The following is a 23054-nucleotide window of genomic DNA, read 5'->3' as shown; positions in this document are numbered from 1 at the left end:
TCTTCTATCCGTTTAAAAAATAGGCAATTGAAACGCTGAATTTGAAATTCTAATACTATTAAAACATGAATTTAAATCTTAATACTATACTACTAAAACATGAATTATAAAATAAATTTTTTTTATAACTACACTTCTATTAAGTAATAATCTTCTTATAATAATAAAATTAGTTAGTCCTACAATTATGATTATAGAGAGATTTTACTTTAATTTCAATTTTTATTTCTATAAATATAATCTTTTATTAAATGAACCTAATTATAAGCCCAATGAATTCTATGTAGTGTTATTATGATTGCCGCATAACGTCCCAATTAGCTAATGTATTAACTGATACTGCATTGTCCCATTTTCTACTCTAATTAAAAAGAATGGTAATATGGTAACTTTATGCACAAAAATCCATATATATTACAGTTTTAAGATATTGTTATCCACATCCTTATCAGAACATTAAATTGTTGCCACATACATGTGCACAAAAGGAAAAAGCTGTTTATCCTTTGGTTCAAACATTAACAGATTTCAGAAAAAATGGAAATGACTTTGGAGTCTCTTTGCCAGGCTAAGGTTCTAATTAGCTCAATAAAATTTCATTCTAAAGCATATCTTCTTCTTTCTAATTCAGTCCCTTTTCAGTCCTGCAAGACCAACACCTTTCTTAGAATCAAACCATTAAAGAAACACTCAAGTCTTGGAGTTGTACATGCTTCTGAATCTGAGAGCACCTCAACTGATGTTGCCGAAAGGTGGCTTCTTGAACCTGTTGGTAAGTTACTACTTTCAAAATATTAATTAGTTAGAAATTCGCAACATGATTTATGGTTGAATGAATAAATCGTAGGTGATGGAGATACAAGGCACATTGGTTATAAAGTTCCAATGCCAGATGCATTCGAAATTACTTCTGTACGTAATTCTTTTCTTGTGCCTTGTAACGTATGGTTGTTTTATCTCCATTTGTACCAAGCTAAGCTAAGTGATTTTCTTTTTGGAAATTTTATAGAGTGAGGTAACCGTTGGCCGTCTTCCCGAGAAGGCAGACATGGTGATTCCAGTTGCAACAGGTCATTTTCTTTCTATAACTCAAATCCCATTTTCCACTTGCTTTTATTTCAATAAAAACCCGGCCATATGATTAATGGATTAAGAAAATTATTTCACTCTATATAATTCTTATTAATTAATACGTTCATGTAAATTACATAGTATCTGGGTTGCACGCCCGTATTCAGAAGAAAGAAGGGAGTCTGTTGGTTACAGATCTGGACAGTACAAATGGGACATTTATTGATGAGAAGCGACTCAGACCTGGAGTTGCTGCCGCTGCATCATCCGGGAATTGTATTACATTTGGTATGATATGATTTCTCTAACTTAATCCCAATTTGCTGCATTCTTAAGTTGCATTTTTGGTTACTCAACATCCTTCTTCTCCATGTTTTTGCCAAGAAACTTTCCAAACAATTCTTCTACTAGGAAATAGTTGTTACAAGTTGTGGAACATATTAAAGCGCATAGGGAAACCACTGAGAAACTTGATATCTTTTACTATTGTTGTTGGTTAATACAATACACTGGTCATGCCAAACCATCATGTATTCTACCAAGAACAAAAGGTGGAGATATACAAGAATGCAAGTATTGAATCTTAAATACTTTTAGAATTTTGAATCCCTTGCTCTTTAACCTGAAAATCGACGTAGTCAAATTTTACTAGTTTAATCAATATATTGATCTGTTCTATAATTTTCCATACAGTTACTGAATAGGTTTGGTTTCACTTCTCTTGTCCAGTGGCGTTATGCATATCAACTGAATTACATGTAATGTTCATGAATCAACACAAAGGCTAGGGTAAAGAAAAAATAATGTCTACACTTTCTTATCTTGGACGAGTTTAAAGAAACCTAAATGGGATCTTCTGTATAATTTCTGATTTTCTATCAAATATATTGTTATGTAACGGAAACATAAACTCTAATGCTAGCTATTGAATATATAATAACAAGTAGTAAAGCAAAAATAAATGGCCAAAAATAAATGCAAAAATAAAGAATACCAGGAATTAGCGAGGTTCGGTATTGTAACCTACGTCCTCGGGCACTGCAAAAGAAAACTCCACTATCTCCAAACAATATTACAAACTTTTGAGCAATACAACAAATACCCAAAACAAAGGGGAGATACAACAAAACTTTTAAACTAAATGGTCCTTAATGAAAGAACCCTGTACAAGAGAAGTGTAAAGGAAATACAACTTGGGATACAAATAACAATGATTTGGGTCCTTATATATAGGCCCCAAAAGTTTCCCACTTTTCATTCCTAAGCAATGTGGGACAAACTAACTTTTTGGCCTATTACATATAAGTCTCTACACCTTTCTCTATTATCACTTCTACCCCATGTGATTTTGCTAAATGAGCCATTTTTCCAACAAATCTCCACCTTGATGAATTAGCAAACCTTCAAAGTTTTGTATTCTTCTATCAAATTTTGCAACACCTTCAAATGTGCCAAAAGGCATAGTCAAGCTCGCAAGATGTTGATCAACCTGAAACAATGATTGAACTTGATCATTGTCACTACTTTCATTAAAATATCTATAGGATTCTCAGCAGTCCCAATCTTCTCTAATGAGATTCTTCCTTCAGTAATGATTTCCCGCACAAAGTGATAACGAACATCTATATGCTTGGTGCAAAAGTGGAATACTGAATTCTTTGCTAAGTGAATAGCACTCTGACTGTTAGAATAGATAGTGATCTTCTTCTGACTAATTTTCAATTCATCCAATAGCCTTTGTAACCAAATAGCTTCCTTTACAGCCTCTGTAACTGGCATATATTCTCCCTCTGTAGTAGACAAAGCAACTGTAGACTGCAAAGAAGATTTTCAACTTACTGGAGCTTTAGCAAGTGTAAATACATATCTAGTAGTTGACCGACGATGGTCCAAATCACCATAATTAGAATCAACATAGCCAACAACAAATTGACTAAGATTTTCATCTCGTTCAAAAACCAAACCAATGTTTACAATACCTATAATATACCGTAAAATCCACTTCACAGCTTGCCAATGTCCTTTACCAGGATCATGCATATACCTGCTCACAATTCCAACTGCATGTGAAATGTCGGGCCTAGTACACACCATTGAATACATCAAGCTACCAACCGCATTTGAATACAAAACTTTTGACATATACTCTCGTTCTTCATGCGTACTTGGAGATAATGATGCACTAAGCTTTATATGAGGAGCAAGTGGAGTACTTACAGGTTTTGTACTTTCAGTTATGCCAAAACGTTGTAAGACCTTCTTTAGATACTGCTTTTGTGTCAAACAAACCTTGCCATTTCCCCTGTCTCTTAATTATCTCCATACTGAGAATCTTCTTGGCTTCTCCTAAATCCTTTTGGCTGAGTCATATAGATTTCCTCTTCCAAATCACCGTGTAGAAACGTGATTTGCACATCAAGTTGAACTAGTTCAAGATTCATTTGAGCAACCAAGGCCAACAAAATTCTAATGGAAGAATGTTTTACAATTGGAGAAAATACCTCATGGAAATCTATTCCTTCCTTCTGAGCATAGCCTTTCGCCACCTACCTTGTCTTGTATCGGATGTCTTTCAAATTCGGAAATCCTTCTTTCTTTGCATATACCAATTTGCACCCAATTGCCTTCTTATTCTTTGGTAATTGAACTACCTCCTGAGTTTCATTCTTATGGAGAGACTACATCTCATCTTTCATGGCTTTCTTCCACTTACAATTTTCGAAACTGCTAGCTACTTTATTATAAGTGGAAGGAACTTCACCATCTTCAATTGGGAGTGCATAGGCCACCGTATCAGCAAAATGAGCAGGCTTGTGAATTTTTCGTCTTGGCCTATTAACGGTAATAGATTCTTGTTGAGGTTCTTAGGAAGAATCTTCTTCTTCATCTCCAATAAACTCCTCTATCATAGGAGTCTCATTTCTAGCTGGGCTAACTGATGTTGTTTTAAACTCCACTTGCTGCTGAGTATGCTCCACCTGCTGTGGAGTACTGAATAGATCGATCTTGCCAAGTTTTCAATGCATAATTCGAACAAATGATATACCTAAGTTTTCAATGCATAATGTATACCTTCAAGGTATACAGATTTCAGAAAATCAAACTTTTGCTGCTTTGCATTGTGCTTACTTTAACCGGTGGAGCTATAAGTTAGATGAGTATCAAACAATCTTATATTACTAATTACACTAAGGAGGCCGATATATAGCTGCTTTAGAACTGGTAAGGACTATGGTTATATCGCCTATTGTCCTTTATTCTAACAATTGAGACTGTAGCACTATCAATGAACCAAAAAGGTAAACACATAAACTGTGAGTACCGTCTTCTTACGAAATTATATTGTAGCTATCACTTGGTTTTAAAAATTTGCTGAAGCAAGAAATTTGATCACTAAAAATTTTGGTTCATTACTTGTTATTATCTTGGGTCATCATGTTATTAAAGTTTATTGATCATATCGATGTCCTCAATCCCTTGAATCCTTTGTTGTTTGTGAATTCAGTAGGAATAATGGATCTTGGCTGTAAGAAACAATTCTTTTGCCTATTTCACGTTATGATTTGGATGAGAAATGATGAAATTGCAGAATTGGATTTGTAAACCATACCGAGAAGAATCCCCTTGATTGGACTCTTGGAGCTTCATCTTCCATCAAAGCTGCAGTCCCTTGAACTGGAACGTGAGAAGCTGGACCAGTTGTAGGAAATGAGTCACTAACATACTTCTCATTGTTTGCTTTTCTGTTAATAGTTATACTTAGTGCTATTTTTGTACTGCAATGGCGAAAACCACAGATAAAAACATATACGATCTTGAGAAAGGGCACTATATTGTTACCCAGTGCCCAGATATTGTTTCTTATTTGATAAGAATATGTTATATCTCTGCTGTATAATTGATGTGCTTGAATCCGGGGAAATTTTTGTTTTTTTTTTTTTATGTGACTGTAGCCGCATTTTGCAGTATATAGTGTGTTAAGTAGCAGATTATAATTTATATCTAGATTATTGTTAATACCTGAGATAAAAAACCTCATGTTTTTGTAGGTAACTGATGTATGGAATAAATTATATTGGGATATAATTAATTTCAATGAATTATATTATTAGTTGATTTTTAACTAGAGAAGAGAATGAAGTTGCTATGACATTTCCAGCTAAACTAAATGTTGATGCCTGTTTTTACTTGGAAATATAGGTATTGAAGCTTAGGTCTTTTGTTACATGAAAGAGGAGTCAAGGAAGTTTGAGTTTTGAATGATAAGTAACAGTGTGTATAGTGATGATAAAAACGGAGTGAACTGTGAACCTAGTGAATAGTGAATACGAAGAGTTATTGATAGAACGGAGGTAAATAACTAATTATGTCACTTGGGTTACACCCCTGAGGCCAAGTTTAGTTCGTAAATTGGATGGAGAGGGTATATCGCAAGAAATGATATATGATTATTAGGGTAAAGGGCCGGACCCATTTATTTCAATTTTCAGTGCTAGAGTATTGATCTGGGTTGTCCATATACAGTATAACATTCTACATTGATATTCTATATTTGAATAAATTTACATAGTCTAAAAATTTTTATTTCTACTTTGCGATAGTTATAAATATGAATAAACTCCATATTGTAATAAGTTATAATTTTTCTATTTTCCTTCTAAGGAAGTTGTCTCCACATAGTAATAACTATCTATATATTGTAAAAAAAAAAAAATATGCTATGTTACATTAAAGGTTTAGATAAATAAATATTTATCTAAATTTGTTTGGGACAATGATTTATGTTTTAGAGTTAATACTCATCTTTTAACTTATTGGTACATTACTCATTAATAAGCTTTTCTTCTGTTGAAGCCAAATATTTTTAGTGTCTCAAGTATGTTTAGAGCTTCTGGGCATGAAATTTTTTGTATTTCCATGCTATCATACTCATAATTATTTCCTTTCTATTCTTGTCTAATTATAGCAATGATTCTTTCTTCAATAAGCAATATGATTTGCTATTCTTTTGATGATTGGAAAGATATTAATATCCATTCGATTATGTGTATAGTTGTCGAATATAATCACTCAATTCTAATAGGACTCTTTATTCTCCTCTTCCTATTAATTTGTAACTTGCAATTTATCGACATCGAGGCTTAATCTTGTAATGTTTAAAACATTGACAATTGTCTGTGGTTTCACATCAATTGACTATCAAAATTGTATTTACAATTCCATCAAGGACACTTATATTTACTAGTTCCAAGCGTAATCTTCTATCCGTTTAAAAAATAGGCAATTGAAACGCTGAATTTGAAATTCTAATACTATTAAAACATGAATTTAAATCTTAATACTATACTACTAAAACATGAATTATAAAATAATTTTTTTTATAACTACACTTCTATTAGTAATAATCTTCTTATAATAATAAAATTAGTTAGTCCTACAATTATGTTATAGAAGATTTTACTTTAATTTCAATTTTTATTTCTATAAATATAATCTTTTATTAAATAACCTAATTATAAGCCCAATGAATTCTATGTAGTGTTATTTGATTGCCGCATAACGTCCCAATTAGCTAATGTATTAACTGATACTGCATTGTCCCTTTTCTACTCTATTAAAAAGAATGGTAATATGGTAACTTTATGCAACAAAACCATATATATTACAGTTTTAAGTATTGTTATCCACATCCTTATCAGAACATTAAATTGTTGCCACATACGTGGCACAAAAGGAAAAGCTGTTTATCCTTTGGTTCAAACATTAACAGATTTCAGAAAAAATGGAATGACTTTGGAGTCTCTTTGCCAGGCTAAGCTTCTAATTAGCTCAATAAAATTTCATTCTAAAGCATCTATTCTTCTTTCTATTTCGGTCCCTTTTCAGTCCTGCAAGCCAACACCTTTCTTAAATCAAACCATTAAAGAACACTCAAGTCTTGGAGTTGTACATGCTTCTGAATCTGAGAGCACCTCAACTGATGTTGCCGAAAGGTGGCTTCTTGAACCTTTGTTGTAGTTACTACTTTCAATATTAATTAGTTAGAAATTCGCAACATGATTTATGGTTGAATGAATATCGTAGGTGATGGAGATACAAGGCACATTGGTTATAAAGTTCCAATGCCAGATGCATTCGAAATTACTTCTGTCGTAATTCTTTCTTGTGCCTTGTAACGTATGGTTGTTTAATCTCCATTTGTACCAAGCTAAGCTAAGTGATTTTCTTTTTGGAAATTTCATAGAGTGGTAACCGTTGGCCGTCTTCCCGAGAAGGCAGACATGGTGATTCCAGTTGCAACAGGTCATTTTCTTTCTATAACTCAAATCCCATTTTCCACTTGCTTTTATTTCATAAAACCCGGCCATATGATTAATGGATTAAGAAAATTATTTCACTCTATATAATTCTTATTAATTAATACGTTCATGTAAATTACATAGTATCTGTTTGCACGCCCGTATTCAGAAGAAAGAAGGGAGTCTGTTGGTTACAGATCTGGACAGTACAAATGGGACATTTATTGATGAGAAGCGACTCAGACCTGGAGTTGCTGCCGCTGCATCATCCGGGAATTGTATACATTTGGTATAGTATGATTTCTCTAACTTAGTCCCAATTTACTGCATTCTTAAGTTGCATTTTTGGTTACCAACTCCTTCTTCTCCATGTTTTTGCCAAGAAACTTCCAACAATTCTTCTACTAGGAAATAGTTGTTACAAGTTGTGGAACATATTAAAGCGCATAGGGAAACCACTGAGAAACTTGATATCTTTTACTATTGTTGTTGGTTAATTTTTTTTCATTACCTGTTCAGATAAATGCTTGCATCCGCCTTGTCAAATTCTCTCATCCTTCTTCTCCAGCTTACAAGACCAGACCACTTCACCAGAAAATTTCTTCTATAGTTCTGAGGTTTGTAAATATGATATTAAACGTAATTTAATGGTAAAAAAAATTCACTTTATATAATTTCATTATTTGCTGCATGTGGGCTATGTTTGATAGTAATTACACATAGTGTTTGTTCCTTGAGGCAGTGACTCTTATCTGAATGTTTTACAGTTGAGCAAAGTAAAGATTGTAACATAATGGAGCGCTTTAAGATAATAGATTTTATATATGTGGCAATTGTAAACCTCTCCTTACAGTAGCTGTTTTATCTGAAACCAAATTTCACAGATTTTAAACTCACACAAAATGAAAAAGTGTTCCCCCATAGTTCCATAGATCCACAATATCAATTTCAAGGACATAACAAAGCAAAAAATCTATGCATTTTGTGTATTTGGATTATGTCTGATGGAAGACCTTGAACCAATTCAAATTTATATGAACTGACTAAGACATCCAAAATGTTATTTATCTATTAGTTCAAGGCATAAATCTAGACAAGACGCTATCCCAAAAACTGTAACTTATTTAAGTTGTATCCTGTCAAAGGAACACTTATCTGCCTAGGTACGGTCTTTAATTTACTGTTTCATCCTTCATATATAAACAAAAGCAAGCTTAAAGCAACCCTCTAAAGTGAATTCTTAGTAAATGGAAGGCTTTTTGCACAAGTGAGTTGTCTTTCTAGAATTATTTTATTGCAGTGTAAGTCAGTGACATCTGTATGCTAAAAAGTGATGAAATCATTTACAAGAGTGATTCTAGAAGGAAACATAATCTTTTACAGTTAACCAAATATAATATATTATTCATCCTGTAAAAATTCAACACTGTCTTCTGGTAAATATATTATTACTAGCTTGAAATTTGTTTCTCTTTGGTTGTTAAGGTAGTTGCTATTTTTGGAATTTTTAACACATTTGAACTTCGTCAGCTTTTTGGGCTGGTTCCTAGGACTTCGTTGTTTGAACTGGAGGCATTTGGAAAACATTACTGCGAAAATGATTGGGGTATACTGAAAAATCAACATCGTGGCATTGATGATTTGGATTTGTTAAGATACTGTTTCTTTTCTGCATTTACGGTGGCACTGTTGCATGACAGTCTTGGAATCCCTTTGCATGATAAAAGGTATTTTTTTTTCTCATTATGGCTGAATAAGCATGATAGCATTCTTTGTGTTTGTTAATTCAGATAATATCTCAATGAAGCTCCTGTTTTATTTTGTTGGTATCTCTTCATGATATTTTTTACTTTGTTAGCATAATATTCTGTTTCACCGGTCATTTATCTTTGGTCATACAGTGATTCATTTATCTTTGGTAAATTGCTGTAGGAGATCTGAGTAATATTATTATCACGTTACCTTTTCTTTTAAAAATGCTATAGTAGTATGTTAGATTAAATGATAATAGCCGATACAACCATAGGAATCTCATCAACCAAATAGTTTCTTTACAAGGTTGTTAGATACTCTTCTAACTTATGGCTTTACCACCAATGGTAAACACACTTCTAAAATCTCTATTCGATTTGAGAATTTGAAATCTGTATACCTTACAGGTATTAGATCGGTTCCTTTGGTAGATAAGTATATACTCACTCATTCTTTTAAGATACTTGAGTGTATCTTCTACTTCTACTCAGTGCTTGGTTCTTTTCTTTGATAGGTACTTATTAATCATACCTACTACATAACAAATGTCTGGTCTAACACATAAATAATACATGAGACTGCCAATGGTTGAAGCATAAGAAATCTTCTTTATGTGCTCTGCCTTTTCAAGTATCTTGGAACATTGATCCTTAGAGAGAGCAATTCTATTCCTGAAAGGAAGTAATCCTTTCTTGGAATTATGCATTGAAAACTTTCTCAAGATCTTCTCAATATATGTTGCATTGATAAGTAGGAGATACTAAAACTATAACATCCATCTCATTTTATTTTCTCTATTTTTCATGCGTGCTTATTGCACATTTGTAGCATTTTCATGGTGGGTTTTTGTGAGACATCTTCACCTAGTACCGATTTATGGGCATCTTCATCTAAAGGTCAAGAAAAGATGGTATATAGGTTGCACAAGTCTATATATGCACTTAAGTGAGCGTCTAGATCCTGGAATATTGGATTTGATAGTGAAATCTGCAGTCTTGATCAAAATCTTGGTGAATATGGTATGGTAAAGAAAGATGATAATATTGTATTCTTGGTCTTGCATGTTGTTGATATTCACTTATTATGAATGATATAGGCTTATTATCATTTGTTTAGGTTTCGTCGTCTGACCAATTTAATATGGAAGACCAAGGGGAAGCCAACGTAATTTAGGAATTAAGCTTTTGTGTGGTTGTAAAGTTAGAATGTTTAGCTTACCCAAGCAACATATATAGATCAGATCTTGCTCAAGTTTTCAATGCATAATTCGAACAAATGATATACCTAAGTTTTCAATGCATAACGATAGACCTTCAAGGTATACAGATTTCAGAAAATCAAACTTTTGCTGCTTTGCATATGTGCTTACTTTAACCGGTGGAGCTATAAGTTAGATGAGTATCAAACAATCTTATATTACTAATTACACTAAGGAGGCCAAATATATAGCTGCTTTAGAAACTGGTAAGGACTATGGTTATATCGCCTATTGTCCTTTATTCTAACAATAATGAGACTGTAGCACTATCAATGAACCAAAAAAGGTAAACACATAAACTGTGAGTACCGTCTTCTTACAGAAATTATATTGTATGCTATCACTTGGTTTTAAAAATTTGCTGAAGCAAGAAATTTGATCACTAAAAATTTTGGTTTATTACTTGTTATTATCTTGGGTCATCATGTTATTTAAAAGTTTATTGATCATATTGATGTCCTCAATCCCTTGAAGTCCTTTGTTGTTTGTGAATTCAGTAGGAATAATGGATCTTGGCTGTAAGAAACAATTCTTTTGCCTATTTCACGTTATGAATTTTGATGAGAAATGATGAAATTGCAGAATTGGATTTGTAAACCATACCGAGAAGAATCCCCTTGATTGGACTCTTGGAGCATTCATCTTCCAGTCAAAGCTGCAGTCCCTTGAACTGGAACGTGAGAAGCTGGACCAGGTTGTAGGAAATGAGTCACTAACATACTTCTCATTGTTTGCTTTTCTGTTAATAGTATTACTTAGTGCTATTTTTGTACTGCAATGGCGAAAACCACAGATAAAAACAATATACGATCTTGAGAAAGGGCATTATATTGTTACCCAAGTGCCCAGATAATTGTTTTCTTATTTGATAAGAAATATGTATATCTCTGCTGTATAATTGATGATGCTTGAATCCGGGGGAATTTTTGTTTTTTTTATGGTGACTGTAGCCGCATTTTGCAGTATAATAGTGTGTTAAGTAGCAAGATATATAATTTATATCTACTATTATTGTTAATACCTGAGATAGAAAGACCTCATGTTTTTGTAGGTAACTGATGTATGGAATACATTTATATTGGGATATGAATTATATTTCAATGAATTATATTCTCAGTTGATTTTCAACTAGAGAAGAGAATGAAGTTGCTATGACATTTCCAACTAAACTAAATGTTGATGCCTGTTTTTACTTGGAAATATATGGTATTGAAGCTTAGGTCTTTTGTTGATATGAAAGAGGAGTCAAGGAAGTTTGAGTTTTGAATGATAAGTAACAGTGTGTATAGTGATGATAAAAACGGAGTGAACCTAGTGAATAGTGAATACGACAGAGTTATTGATAGAACGGAGGTAAATAACCAATTATGTCACTTGGCTTACACCCCTGAGGCTAAGTTTAGTTTGTAGATTGGATGAAAATGGGTATATCGCAAGAAATGATATATGATTATTAGGGTAAAGGGCCGGACCCATTTATTTCAATTTTGAGTGCTAGAGTATTGATCTGGGTTGTTCATATACAGTCTAATATTTCTATATTGATATTCTATATAGTCATAAAAAATTCTATTCCTATTTTGGGATAGTTATAAATAAGAAAAAAACTCTACATTGTAATAAGTTATAATTTTTCTAATTTTCGTCTTAAGGAAAGTTGTCTTCACATAGTAATAACTATTTATATATTGTAAAAAAAAAAAAAAACATGTTATGTTACATTAAAAGTTTAAGATAAAATAAAATATTTATCTAAAGTTGTTTGAGACAATGATTTATATTTTAGAGTTAATACCACATCTTTTAACTTATTGGTACATTACTCGTTAGCATGAACATCTTCTTGTTGAAGTCAAAATATTTCTAGTGTCTTAAGTATGTTTAGAGCTTCTTGGCATGAAATTTTTGTACTTATAATTATTTTCTTTATATTCTTGTTTAATTGTAGCAATGATTTCTTTTTCAAATAAAGCATATATGACTTGCTGTTCATTTGGATGATTGAAAAAGATATTAATATTCATTCGATTAGTGTAGTGAAGTTGTCGAATATAATCACTCAATTCTAATAGGACTCTTTGATTCTCCTCCTATTAATTTGTAACGTGCAATTTATCGACAACGAGATTCCTAATCTTGTGATGTTTAAAACAATTGACAATTGTCTGTGGTTTCACATCAATTAACTATGCAGTAACTACATTTACAATTCTATCAAGGACACTTATATTTGCTAGTTTTAAAATGTGATCTTCTATCCGTTTCAAAAATAGGTAATTGAAGCGCTGAATTTGAAATTCTAATACTATTAAAACATGAATTTAAATCCTAATATTATACTACTAAAACATGAATTATAAAATATTTTTTTTTTTATAACTACACCTCTATTAAGTAATAACCTCTTTATAGTAATAAAATTAGATAGGCCCACGATTATGACTATTGAGAGATTTTACTATAATTTCAATTTTTATTTCTATAAATATAATCTTTTATTAAATGAACCTAATTATAAGCCCAATGAATTCTATACAGTGTTATTATGATTGCCGCATAACGTCCCAATTAGCTAATGTATTAACTGATATTGCATTGTCCAATTTTGTACTCTATTTTAATTAAAGAATGGTAATATGGTAACTTTATGCACAAAAATCCATATATATTACAGTTTTAAGATAGTGTTATCCACATCCTTATCGGAGCATTAAATTGTTGCCACATACATGTGCACAAAAAGAAAAAGCTGTTTATCCTTTGGTTCAAACATTAACAGATTTTAGAAAAAATGGAAATGACTTTGCAGTCTCTTTGCCAGGCTAAGGTTCTAATTAGCTCAATAAAATTTCATTCTAAAGCATATCTTCTTCTTTCTAATTCAGTCCCTTTTCAGTCCTGCAAGACCAACACCTTTCTTAGAATCAAACCATTAAAGAAACACTCAAGTCTTGGAGTTGTACATGCTTCTGAATCTGAGAGCACCTCAACTGATGTTGCCGAAAGGTGGCTTCTTGAACCTGTTGGTAAGTTACTACTTTCAAAATATTAATTAGTTAGAAATTCGCAACATGATTTATGGTTGAATGAATAAATCGTAGGTGATGGAGATACAAGGCACATTGGTTATAAAGTTCCAATGCCAGATGCATTCGAAATTACTTCTGTACGTAATTCTTTTCTTGTGCCTTGTAACGTATGGTTGTTTTATCTCCATTTGTACCAAGCTAAGCTAAGTGATTTTCTTTTTGGAAATTTTATAGAGTGAGGTAACCGTTGGCCGTCTTCCCGAGAAGGCAGACATGGTGATTCCAGTTGCAACAGGTCATTTTCTTTCTATAACTCAAATCCCATTTTCCACTTGCTTTTATTTCAATAAAAACCCGGCCATATGATTAATGGATTAAGAAAATTATTTCACTCTATATAATTCTTATTAATTAATACGTTCATGTAAATTACATAGTATCTGGGTTGCACGCCCGTATTCAGAAGAAAGAAGGGAGTCTGTTGGTTACAGATCTGGACAGTACAAATGGGACATTTATTGATGAGAAGCGACTCAGACCTGGAGTTGCTGCCGCTGCATCATCCGGGAATTGTATTACATTTGGTATGATATGATTTCTCTAACTTAATCCCAATTTGCTGCATTCTTAAGTTGCATTTTTGGTTACTCAACATCCTTCTTCTCCATGTTTTTGCCAAGAAACTTTCCAAACAATTCTTCTACTATGAAATAGTTGTTACAAGTTGTGGAACATATTAAAGCGCATAGGGAAACCACTGAGAAACTTGATATCTTTTACTATTGTTGTTGGTTAATACAATACACTGGTCATGCAAAATCATCATGTATTCTACCAAGAACAAAAGGTGGAGATATACAAGAATGCAAGTATTGAATCTTAAATACTTTTAGAATTTTGAATCCCTTGCTCTTTAACCTGAAGATCGATGTAGTCAAATTTTACTAGTTTAGTCAATATATTGATCTCTTCTATAATTTTCGATACAGTTACTGAATAGGTTTGGTTTCACATCTCTTGTCCAGTGGCGTTATGCATATCAACTGAATTACATGTAATGTTCATGAATCAACACAAAGGCTAGGGTAAAGAAAAAATAATGTCTAAACTTTCTTATCTTGGAGAAGTTTAAAGAAACCTAAATGGGATCTTCTGTATAATTTCTGATTTTCTATCAAATATATATCTATACATCATATCCTGGAAAAAAATAAATAATTCTTCTTAAGGTGAAAAAACATAATTATTGTTGACTTATTTTGGACGAGTTATTGTTATCTGACTTTGTAATGTACAATCCTTAATGCTTAATTGAGTTATTTTGGTCTAGGTGATACCCATTTGGCAATGTTTTGTGTATCAAAGCTTGAGAATTTGGAAGAGACTGAAGATGCGAGTGAAAGCCCTGCTGTGAGTACTGAAACAAGTTAAAAATCTAGGATATATTCATATGATTCATAGAGGGAACTCTTCTTTTTAGTGTTTGTGTAGTAATCAACTTATTAATTAATTCTCTGAAATTTCATAAACAAATCAACTATTCGGCTCCAAGAATATTTTAGAATTTTTGACATTATTGTTATATTATGAAATGTGTTGTAAAAATAATTGTAGAAATATAAATAATAGGGACTAAACTTAAATAATGAAAGAATACAAGGGTTTGGATATTTTTTTCCATAGAATTCTTTGCAATTTGTAAATCAACATTGCAAAAGGTTGTGAGTTTATATAGCCTACTTACCACCCATCTTAATAAATGAAATGTTGCCAAGATTTAGGCAACCTAGCAAGTGATTATCGCTTGGTATTCCACCTAGTGACATCAGCCACATGCATTGAAATTTTCCTCTTGGACTTTTACCATTTACAGATAATTATATTGGACCTTGGTTAGGAAAACTAATGAGAAAAAAATCTAAGCAAAGAAACACAATTATTTGATGACCTATATAATAGTGTTTGACATGCTTAAAACAATCTCATTAAAAACCTTACTAAGAAAACCCAGTTGGACAAAACCTAACCAAGGGACAAAAGAGTACAATGAACATATGTCTAGTACAATAGCCCTATTCAAATTTGCTCCCTTTCTTAAATGCTCCCACTCATGACAAAATTAACTTAGTTGCTTATTGGATGTCACATACTAATCCTTATACCAACTTCTCAAAAGTTGAGATTGTTAAGATCATAGTGAATAGATCTACAAGATTATAACTGGAGCATATTTACTTAAAATCAATCCTTGACTCTGTTGGTAAGGTCTTAGTGAATAGATCTGTGGGATTATAATTGGAGCGTATTTGCTTAACATCAATCATTGACTCTATTAAAGTTCATGAGTGTAGAAGAATTGTAGTGAACTATGTTTAGTTTTGTCTCCTTTGATATATATTCCCTCAATTTGAGCAATACAAGTAGCATTATCTTTATATGTAATACTAGGAGTATTTGAGATAAGAGATAGCTTGCATGTGTTTTGAATATAATGGATAATAGATCTTAATCATACGTATTCTCGGTTGGTTTCATAAAACGCAAAAATCTTAGAATGAATAAAAGAAGTAGCAACCAATGTCTATTTTGTTGAGTGTCATGATATTGCTATTCCATTATAAGCAAGAACATATTTTGTCTCTAAGCGGGCTTTGTGGGGATCTAAAAGGTACCCATCATCTACATAGCCAACTAATCCAAGATCATGAACATACTTTGAATAGAATAGACCTAAGTTTGTTGTTTCCTTGAAGTAACAAAACATAGGTTTGATTTCACTCTAATGTCACGGGTTGGTCCAAAGCTAATCTTGCCAATAAATTTGCAACAAATTCTATATTTAGTCTAGTATATTGTTCTAAGTACAACAACACACCTATTGCATTGGAATATGACACATCAAGACCACATATTTTTTCATTATCTTTTTTAGGGCGAAATGGATCATTTTTAGGATCAAAAGACTGAACCACCATTGGGGTACTTAAGGGATAAACTTTATCCATATTAAAACATTTCAAAATCTTTTCAATATAGGTTACTTGATAGATCAATACTCCATTGCTCTAACTTTGTTTGTACTATGCTTAACTTGTTGGCCAAGCCAATATCTTGTTATACCTAGATCCTTAACTTCAATTTATCTTTCTAAGAACCCAACTACCACAATGAGCTATTCAAGAGTTCCGATTAAGTTCATGTTATCAACATACACTATCACAATGGCAAAACTAGATTCTAATTTCTTTATGAACACATATGGGCATATAAGATCATTAATGTATCCCTTTTTCATCAAATATTTGCTAAGATATTGTACCAAATTTTTCTAAACCAACGGTGCTGATTTGTCCTCCTCCTCCTTGTCATCTGATTAAAACTACTGTTGGCCGCAAATCTAAAATTTCGCTCCACCGCCTCCCTGCCTCCACCTCTACAAACCCCCATCCACCTCACTCGATTTCATCCACCATTCATTGACTACAACATCGTCATCGTCACTGCACACTTCTTGCAATTTTTGGTCGTTGCCGGCATCAGAAATCAACCGTTCTACCACCAATTGACTCACCGGATGTTATAAATTAATCAAAGAAATAGGCAGTAGAAAACAAAAATTTACCGATTAAAACCTAAAGGCCCAAAATTCAAATATGAGATATACATTGTTTTCATGCTAAAGATCATTAAAAACCCATTCAAGGTTTTAGATTCTTACCCACATTGATGGCTTGATTGTTGAAAAACGCTCACACTTCAAGGATAGAAGTAAACTCATGGAAATCCACACAAAGGCAAGAATCAACACACAACCAATTTGCTAGTTTGATTTGTGATGTTTAAAGAAGAAAAGAGTAAGAAAATTTCAAGAGAAATTTCTCTCAACCTTTTGGCTTGGGCAGCAATGAATGAGCTTATAGGGAAATTTGGGGAAAAGTACCCTTTTATAGGCCAACCCACCCTGAGTTCCCTAATTAGAGTATTTTACCAATATACCCTTATCTAATTAAATAATTAGATTTATCAATTTATGAAGAAATTAATGAACCGAGTATTAAGCCATTATTATTTTATTCATCCAATAATAATTTTTCGGTATTTAAAACACATATACACCAACATATATATATATATTTAATATATATAGTAATCGTATAGTATATAGTAATATATATATATCATGCATATAATGACATTTTATTTATTACAATATACATACGACAATATATATTTAAATAAATAATCAATCTTACATATTAAATCCAATACAGGATTGGATCCAAGAAACAACCTTTCCAGCAAATTTAATTGCTCTGTAAGATTTATCAAAATACCCCTTTGTTAGTAAATGATGAAAATGTCCCTCACTCATTATCTTCTTTAAATTGCCTTTTAAGTGTGTGACCCATAGGCTCCTCTGCTAGAGTAGGTGCCCCATAGCCAATCATATTTGACTCTTCATAACATCATGGTTATCAAATAAAGGCATTCTTCTATATCAGGTAAATCATATCCTTATATGATTTGATATATGTCCTTAGAGTGGTAGAACCAAGACGAAGGAATCAAGTGTTTTAAATCTTGATTGTCATGACCCTATGATCATATATGGTGACAATTTTGGAAATGTCTGTAGCCCCAGTATTTGTAACACCTTCTTTTACTTACCAATATACTCAAACACACACATACATAGTATATGAAATATGGTTGGGCCCAAAATTTTTCTTTTATTTATAAACACAATATTTCTTTACATATACAAAAGTCGTCTACACAAGACTTATACACAAGGGACAGTGGTGCCTTTTCTCTCCGCTTCGTGACGTCCATCCGACCGCCGCTTACCTATTTCCTACAAAACATGGAAAAAACAACGGGGCAAGCACAAAAAGGCTCAGTAAGTAAATCCTCTACTACTTATCCCTGCAACTTATTCTTGGTTCTTTCCTTACTCTAATCTTACTCTTCTTCATTCTTTCTGTTCTTTTTCTTTTCTTTCTAATTCTTCCTATTCTTTCTACTCATTCTTTCTTTTCTTTCTGTTCTTTCAATTCTTACTCACCATGATGAACATCATGGTAATATGCATGAATGCAATGCACTCACAATAATGCATAGAAATGTTTTTTCTTTTTTTCTTTTCTTACTCAAGCTATTCTTTTCTTTTCTTTTCTTTTCTTGTATGCTTGAGTTTTCTCATTCTCATTCTTAGTCTAGCTTATTATTTCTCATTCTTATTCTTATGCCAATCGGACTTGGTTGATGCATGGATTCAGAACTCTAGCCATGTGAGTGAGTATAGTCCTCATCTACATACACTCTTACGGACTGTACAAATTCTTTCTTATTCTTAAGCCACTCAATTAAGGTGGCGTGACTGTAAGACTTTCTTCTTGGTGCAACCCTCATCCACATACACTCTTACGGGTCGTATGATTTTGTTCTTCTTCTTATGCCACTCAATTAAGGTGACGTGTATGTGGGACTTTCTTCTTATCACTCACGAGTTCTCCCATCACAACAACCTATTCTTTCCTTTTCTCTAGCACTTTCTTTCTTAAATTCTTTAGTGCTATTTCTTTCTTTCTCTTTATTCTTAGCATTCTTTATTCTTTCTTACTCATGCATATGCAAAGATATACATGTGGATGATATATGCTTATGTTTCTTTCTTTAGTGCAATCATATAATGCAAATATGCAATGTTGCACAAAAATAAGTTCTCTACTCATGCATATGCTTCTCTCAAGCATTTTATCAAACAATAAGCATGCATAATTAGACTCTACTTTAACTATAGTTCTATTTCTTTCTTGGACCATCCATATATGGAGTAAAACTCCTCCATAATAATTCTAAACCTGTCAAGGGAAGGCACTTCAAAAATCTCTACTCAATTTCTTCTCAAATTTAGCCAAACTTCCATTGGCCATCCCAACCTTGACTCTACTTCTCATGGCTCGAAACAACCATTAATTCATCAACCCAACAACTCATCCACAATTACAAACTTAGCAATCAATCTCACAATTATAAGTATATAAATACAAATCAAGTCATATAAATGCACATCAAGTCATTTGATTGCTTAAATCTTAACTTGGGTTGGATTTACTTACCTTTTTCTTGAATTCTTCCACAAAAGCTCTCTAACTTGTTGTACTTGCTTCTTCTCTTGATTCCTAAACATAAACTTAATAAGAACTCAACACTTGCTCAACTTAAATTTATACTAGAGCATGGATCCTTACCTCTTGATGCTTAGGAACAACTCTCAATCAAGATCCAACTAAAAGCCCTCAAAAATACTTGGAAGATTGAGTGAAGAGTTGGGAGGAAATGGAAAATGAAGAGGCGGTGGAACTGAGGAAAATGAGGAGATATAGAAGACTAACCCTTAATATCTTATAAACTAAGCCTTTTTTCCCATTTTACCCTTCCACTTTCTTGAAAGTTCCATCTTTATCCTTTAATTCTTTACACTTGCACTCCCATTCTAAAATATTCTCCATGAAATTTTCTTGCAATTCACTCCCCACTTTACTTTCTAATTAGGGGTAGAATGGTCACTTTAACTTTATGGAAAATTTTCTTGAAACTTCACTAGAAAAATCTGCCAGTTCTTCGCCCCGGTGAAGAAATGCAGGGCGTACGTCGGCACGTCGACATTTTTTCTTCGCCACGACGAAGTCTGCACTCCCAAAATTCCGCAAGACTTCACCAAAATTAGGGCATCCAGACCATTCTAACAACTTATTTAACATGTCCATTTAACTTAGGCCAATAAATAAAATTTAAAAGCAAATGAACATGAGTCAAAGATGTATCTTAAAGTGGATGTTACAATTAGCTAGCCTGATGGTACTCACCATGCTTCCCAATTGACTATAGCCCCTTGGTCTTGGGTTCGAGTGGTGGGGGAGGCGAAAGAAATCTCTTAAAGGGGGGCGAGGGGAGATATTCCTTAGAGTCATGAAGAGGGCCATGCCTCTGGTAAGAATAGGCCGTGAGAATATTATTCTTGTTAGAATAGGTGCCATAGAGCCAATCCATTATTGTAACATTAACTCTTTGTAATAATGTTTATAATCAATAAAGGCTTTCTCTACATTATGTAATTCATATTTATTGTATGTCGTAATGTATGTGCTTATAACAGTAGAACCGTGCCGAGGGTATCGAGTGTTTCAAATCTTGATAATGAGGGCCTTATGATCACATATGGTGGCCATTCTAGAAATGTTCGTAGTCCCAGTGTTAATCTGACTAAGGACAAAGATAATACGGCAAGACTATCATAGTGTTCTATCAAAAGGCATTGACTGATCTCACTTGTCAAGGTTGTTTGCCGACAATCTCGTGTAACACATAGGTGCTTGCCACAGGCGAGTTCACCAGACAAACCCACTAGAGGATTCCACATAGATGGTAACCCTAGTGTTTGTAGAATAAATCCTCTAACGGATGGTGGTGCATGTGATCCTTAGACTCGAGATCTCTCGAGCGCCTTGTGCACCAATCGGTGTGGTTTGACAGTAGCCCAATGTAGTTCTATTCAGAGCTATCAGAATAGTAGTGATTAGCTACATCAAAAAGTGTATCATGACTATGGTGGATTGACAAAGGATTCATCACTCCACACTACGAGAAAAATTATCTCACTGAGCAATTCGGTAAATGGCAGCAACACTAAATCTATGGTCACAATAGGATTGAGTTGTTGCTCAATCCAATCTATTCTAGTCATTGGCCCAATAATCGAATACAAAGAGATCAAGGATATCTGAGGTTGACACTACTTCTATACCTTAGCCTTGATGAGATAATGTATGGTGAAAAGATTAGATTGCACGATAACCATATTGTTGATAGGTAAGCTGTTTCATTGAATCCAAATATATCGGGTGGCCATGATGCCTTGCTAGAGGTCAATCTTGGTTTTTTTTTTTGATAAGTAAGTAATCAAATAAAAGAAAACAGAACAATGTACAAAGGCCTAATAAAAGGCGACCAGCCTATTTTGGTACATGCCCCGAAAATAGGAAACAAAAGAAACAAGCCTACAAACAACCATCCGCTCTAGGGGTTTATCAAAAACCACAAAGGGAGATAAACACCAAGAAGAAAGCAAAGAGAACACCAAAAATCCCACCTACCATAGGACACCTCCCTAGGTTAGGATCATTAAAAGAAAAACACAAAATCAAACGCTTTACCAATGAGACAAAACAACCAAGCAAAAACCCTTCTGCTTAACCCTCTGTAATCCAATCTTCAAACGGTGTTGAGAACTTGAGGAACGTCTTTGAAAATAGATCTAGGGAGGCCCCAATCATTCGCCAACTTCCGATTGCTGTAGGATGCTGTGACATTCCTAAGGTCCAAACTTTATCTCTCACAACACTTTTGATAGCATCAATTATGGTGAAAGAATCCTTATGGTCACCCCTAAAACTTCGCGAATTTCGTTCCCTCCAAATCCAATAAACCGTAGCCCCTAAACAAAGCCTACCCAAAGTGAATTTAAGACTCTTACCTTTCCATATCCTTACCAAATGGGGGATGTGATCATGTCAATCTTGGTTTGTGTTTAGTGAAACAATTGATTGAGTGTCAATCGTGATACTATCCACTGCTGAAATGATGAGTAGCCTTCCGGTCGCACACATAGAAGACAAATTAAGGATAAATAAGTGAGAAGGGTATTTTTGTCTTTTTAGATGAAAGGGTATTTTGGTAATCTCACAGTGTCATTAAATTTTTTGTATATATATTATAAATTAATATTGATATTAAAAAAGATGATATAAAAATCAAATAAAAATACCATGTGTGCAATTACCTTTATTTTGGTAATGGAAATGTCTAATCTAAATATGGAATTAGTTGACTACAATTCCACATTAGATTAGGGTTTTTGATTGTGCACTATTTAAAGTGCAACTAAAATCAAAACAAAAATATAATTCAATTAAAAGAAAAACCCTAGCCGCACTCTCTCTCTCTCTCTCACTCCCCAAACCGTGGACACCATAGTTGAAGGAGAAGAATTTTTCGAAGAAAAATTCTGCACTTACATCTTTGATCCAATCGAGTTTGGCTAGCACATCGGGCCCCTTGGAGATCGACGCCCTGTCTTCATGTGAATACCAGGAGTTCATTCCTATTTTGGAGTGGAAGCAATTTAAATCAATTTGAAGGAGCCTCTAAACGCTGGCATGAAATCTGAAATGAATTATTTAATTTTTATTTCAGATGTGAACAACATAAAATGGGTACAAGGATCTTAGGGTTCTTGGTTGTGGATCGAGAAATTTTTGTATTCCACTGCGATCACTCGATCCTTAAACCTACAATGGTATCAGAGCCTCTTATACTTGATTACATTGTTTAAAATATCATTTGGTTGATATGGTTTTGATGTTTGTTGATTAGGGTTTTAATATGTTTATTAAAAATCTAAAAATCCCTAAAGTATGTTTGGTTGATGCGCTTCGTTTTATAGACTGCATTTGATCTGTTTGTGTTTGATTGAAATAAAATAAAACTTGATTTCGATCTGTAAAGTGCACTGCCCTTCTGGGAAAAACTTGCACAACAACACTGCTATTGTGAGCTGTCATGCGTGCGGAGTGTTTGTTG

The 23054-nt window shown here is 33.2% G+C and overlaps 2 protein-coding genes, 1 long non-coding RNA gene and 1 pseudogene across 3 annotated transcripts; all 4 read left to right on the top strand.

The window, feature by feature from the left end:
* The first annotated feature begins 537 nt into the window (after positions 1-537).
* On the top strand, positions 538-1427 carry LOC116106049. Its single transcript, XM_031392410.1, has 4 exons — positions 538-772; positions 848-912; positions 1010-1070; positions 1213-1427. The coding sequence occupies exons 1-4, from the start codon at positions 538-540 to the stop codon at positions 1368-1370; spliced, it is 519 nt and encodes a 172-aa protein (XP_031248270.1). The 3' UTR covers positions 1371-1427.
* Positions 1428-6858: 5431 nt separating this feature from the next.
* On the top strand, positions 6859-7665 carry LOC116106056 (annotated as a pseudogene).
* A 1301-nt stretch (positions 7666-8966) lies between these two features.
* Positions 8967-11345, top strand: LOC116106059. Its single transcript, XR_004124241.1, has 2 exons — positions 8967-9097; positions 10963-11345. It is a non-coding gene; the product is annotated as an uncharacterized LOC116106059 (long non-coding RNA).
* Positions 11346-13098: 1753 nt separating this feature from the next.
* LOC116106058 lies at positions 13099-15036 on the top strand. Its single transcript, XM_031392416.1, has 5 exons — positions 13099-13406; positions 13482-13546; positions 13644-13704; positions 13847-13993; positions 14740-15036. Exons 1-5 carry the CDS (start codon positions 13172-13174, stop codon positions 14838-14840), a joined length of 609 nt encoding a protein of 202 aa, XP_031248276.1. The 5' UTR covers positions 13099-13171; the 3' UTR covers positions 14841-15036.
* The last annotated feature ends 8018 nt before the right edge of the window (positions 15037-23054 follow it).

The sequence above is a fragment of the Pistacia vera genome, unplaced genomic scaffold (genome assembly GCF_008641045.1).
Source record: "Pistacia vera cultivar Batoury unplaced genomic scaffold, PisVer_v2 Contig509, whole genome shotgun sequence".
NCBI classification, from domain to species: Eukaryota; Viridiplantae; Streptophyta; class Magnoliopsida; order Sapindales; family Anacardiaceae; genus Pistacia; species Pistacia vera.
This window is presented reverse-complemented; position numbering and strand designations above follow the sequence as displayed.

Coding starts and splice junctions, on each gene's coding strand:
- LOC116106049 (XM_031392410.1), top strand. CDS start 538: ATGGAAATGACTTTGGAGTCTCTTTGCCAGGCTAAGGTTCTAATTAGC. Junction 773..847: donor GTGGCTTCTTGAACCTGTTG/GTAAGTTACTAC, acceptor AATAAATCGTAG/GTGATGGAGATACAAGGCAC. Junction 913..1,009: donor ATGCATTCGAAATTACTTCT/GTACGTAATTCT, acceptor GAAATTTTATAG/AGTGAGGTAACCGTTGGCCG.
- LOC116106058 (XM_031392416.1), top strand. CDS start 13,172: ATGGAAATGACTTTGCAGTCTCTTTGCCAGGCTAAGGTTCTAATTAGC. Junction 13,547..13,643: donor ATGCATTCGAAATTACTTCT/GTACGTAATTCT, acceptor GAAATTTTATAG/AGTGAGGTAACCGTTGGCCG. Junction 13,705..13,846: donor GGTGATTCCAGTTGCAACAG/GTCATTTTCTTT, acceptor TAAATTACATAG/TATCTGGGTTGCACGCCCGT.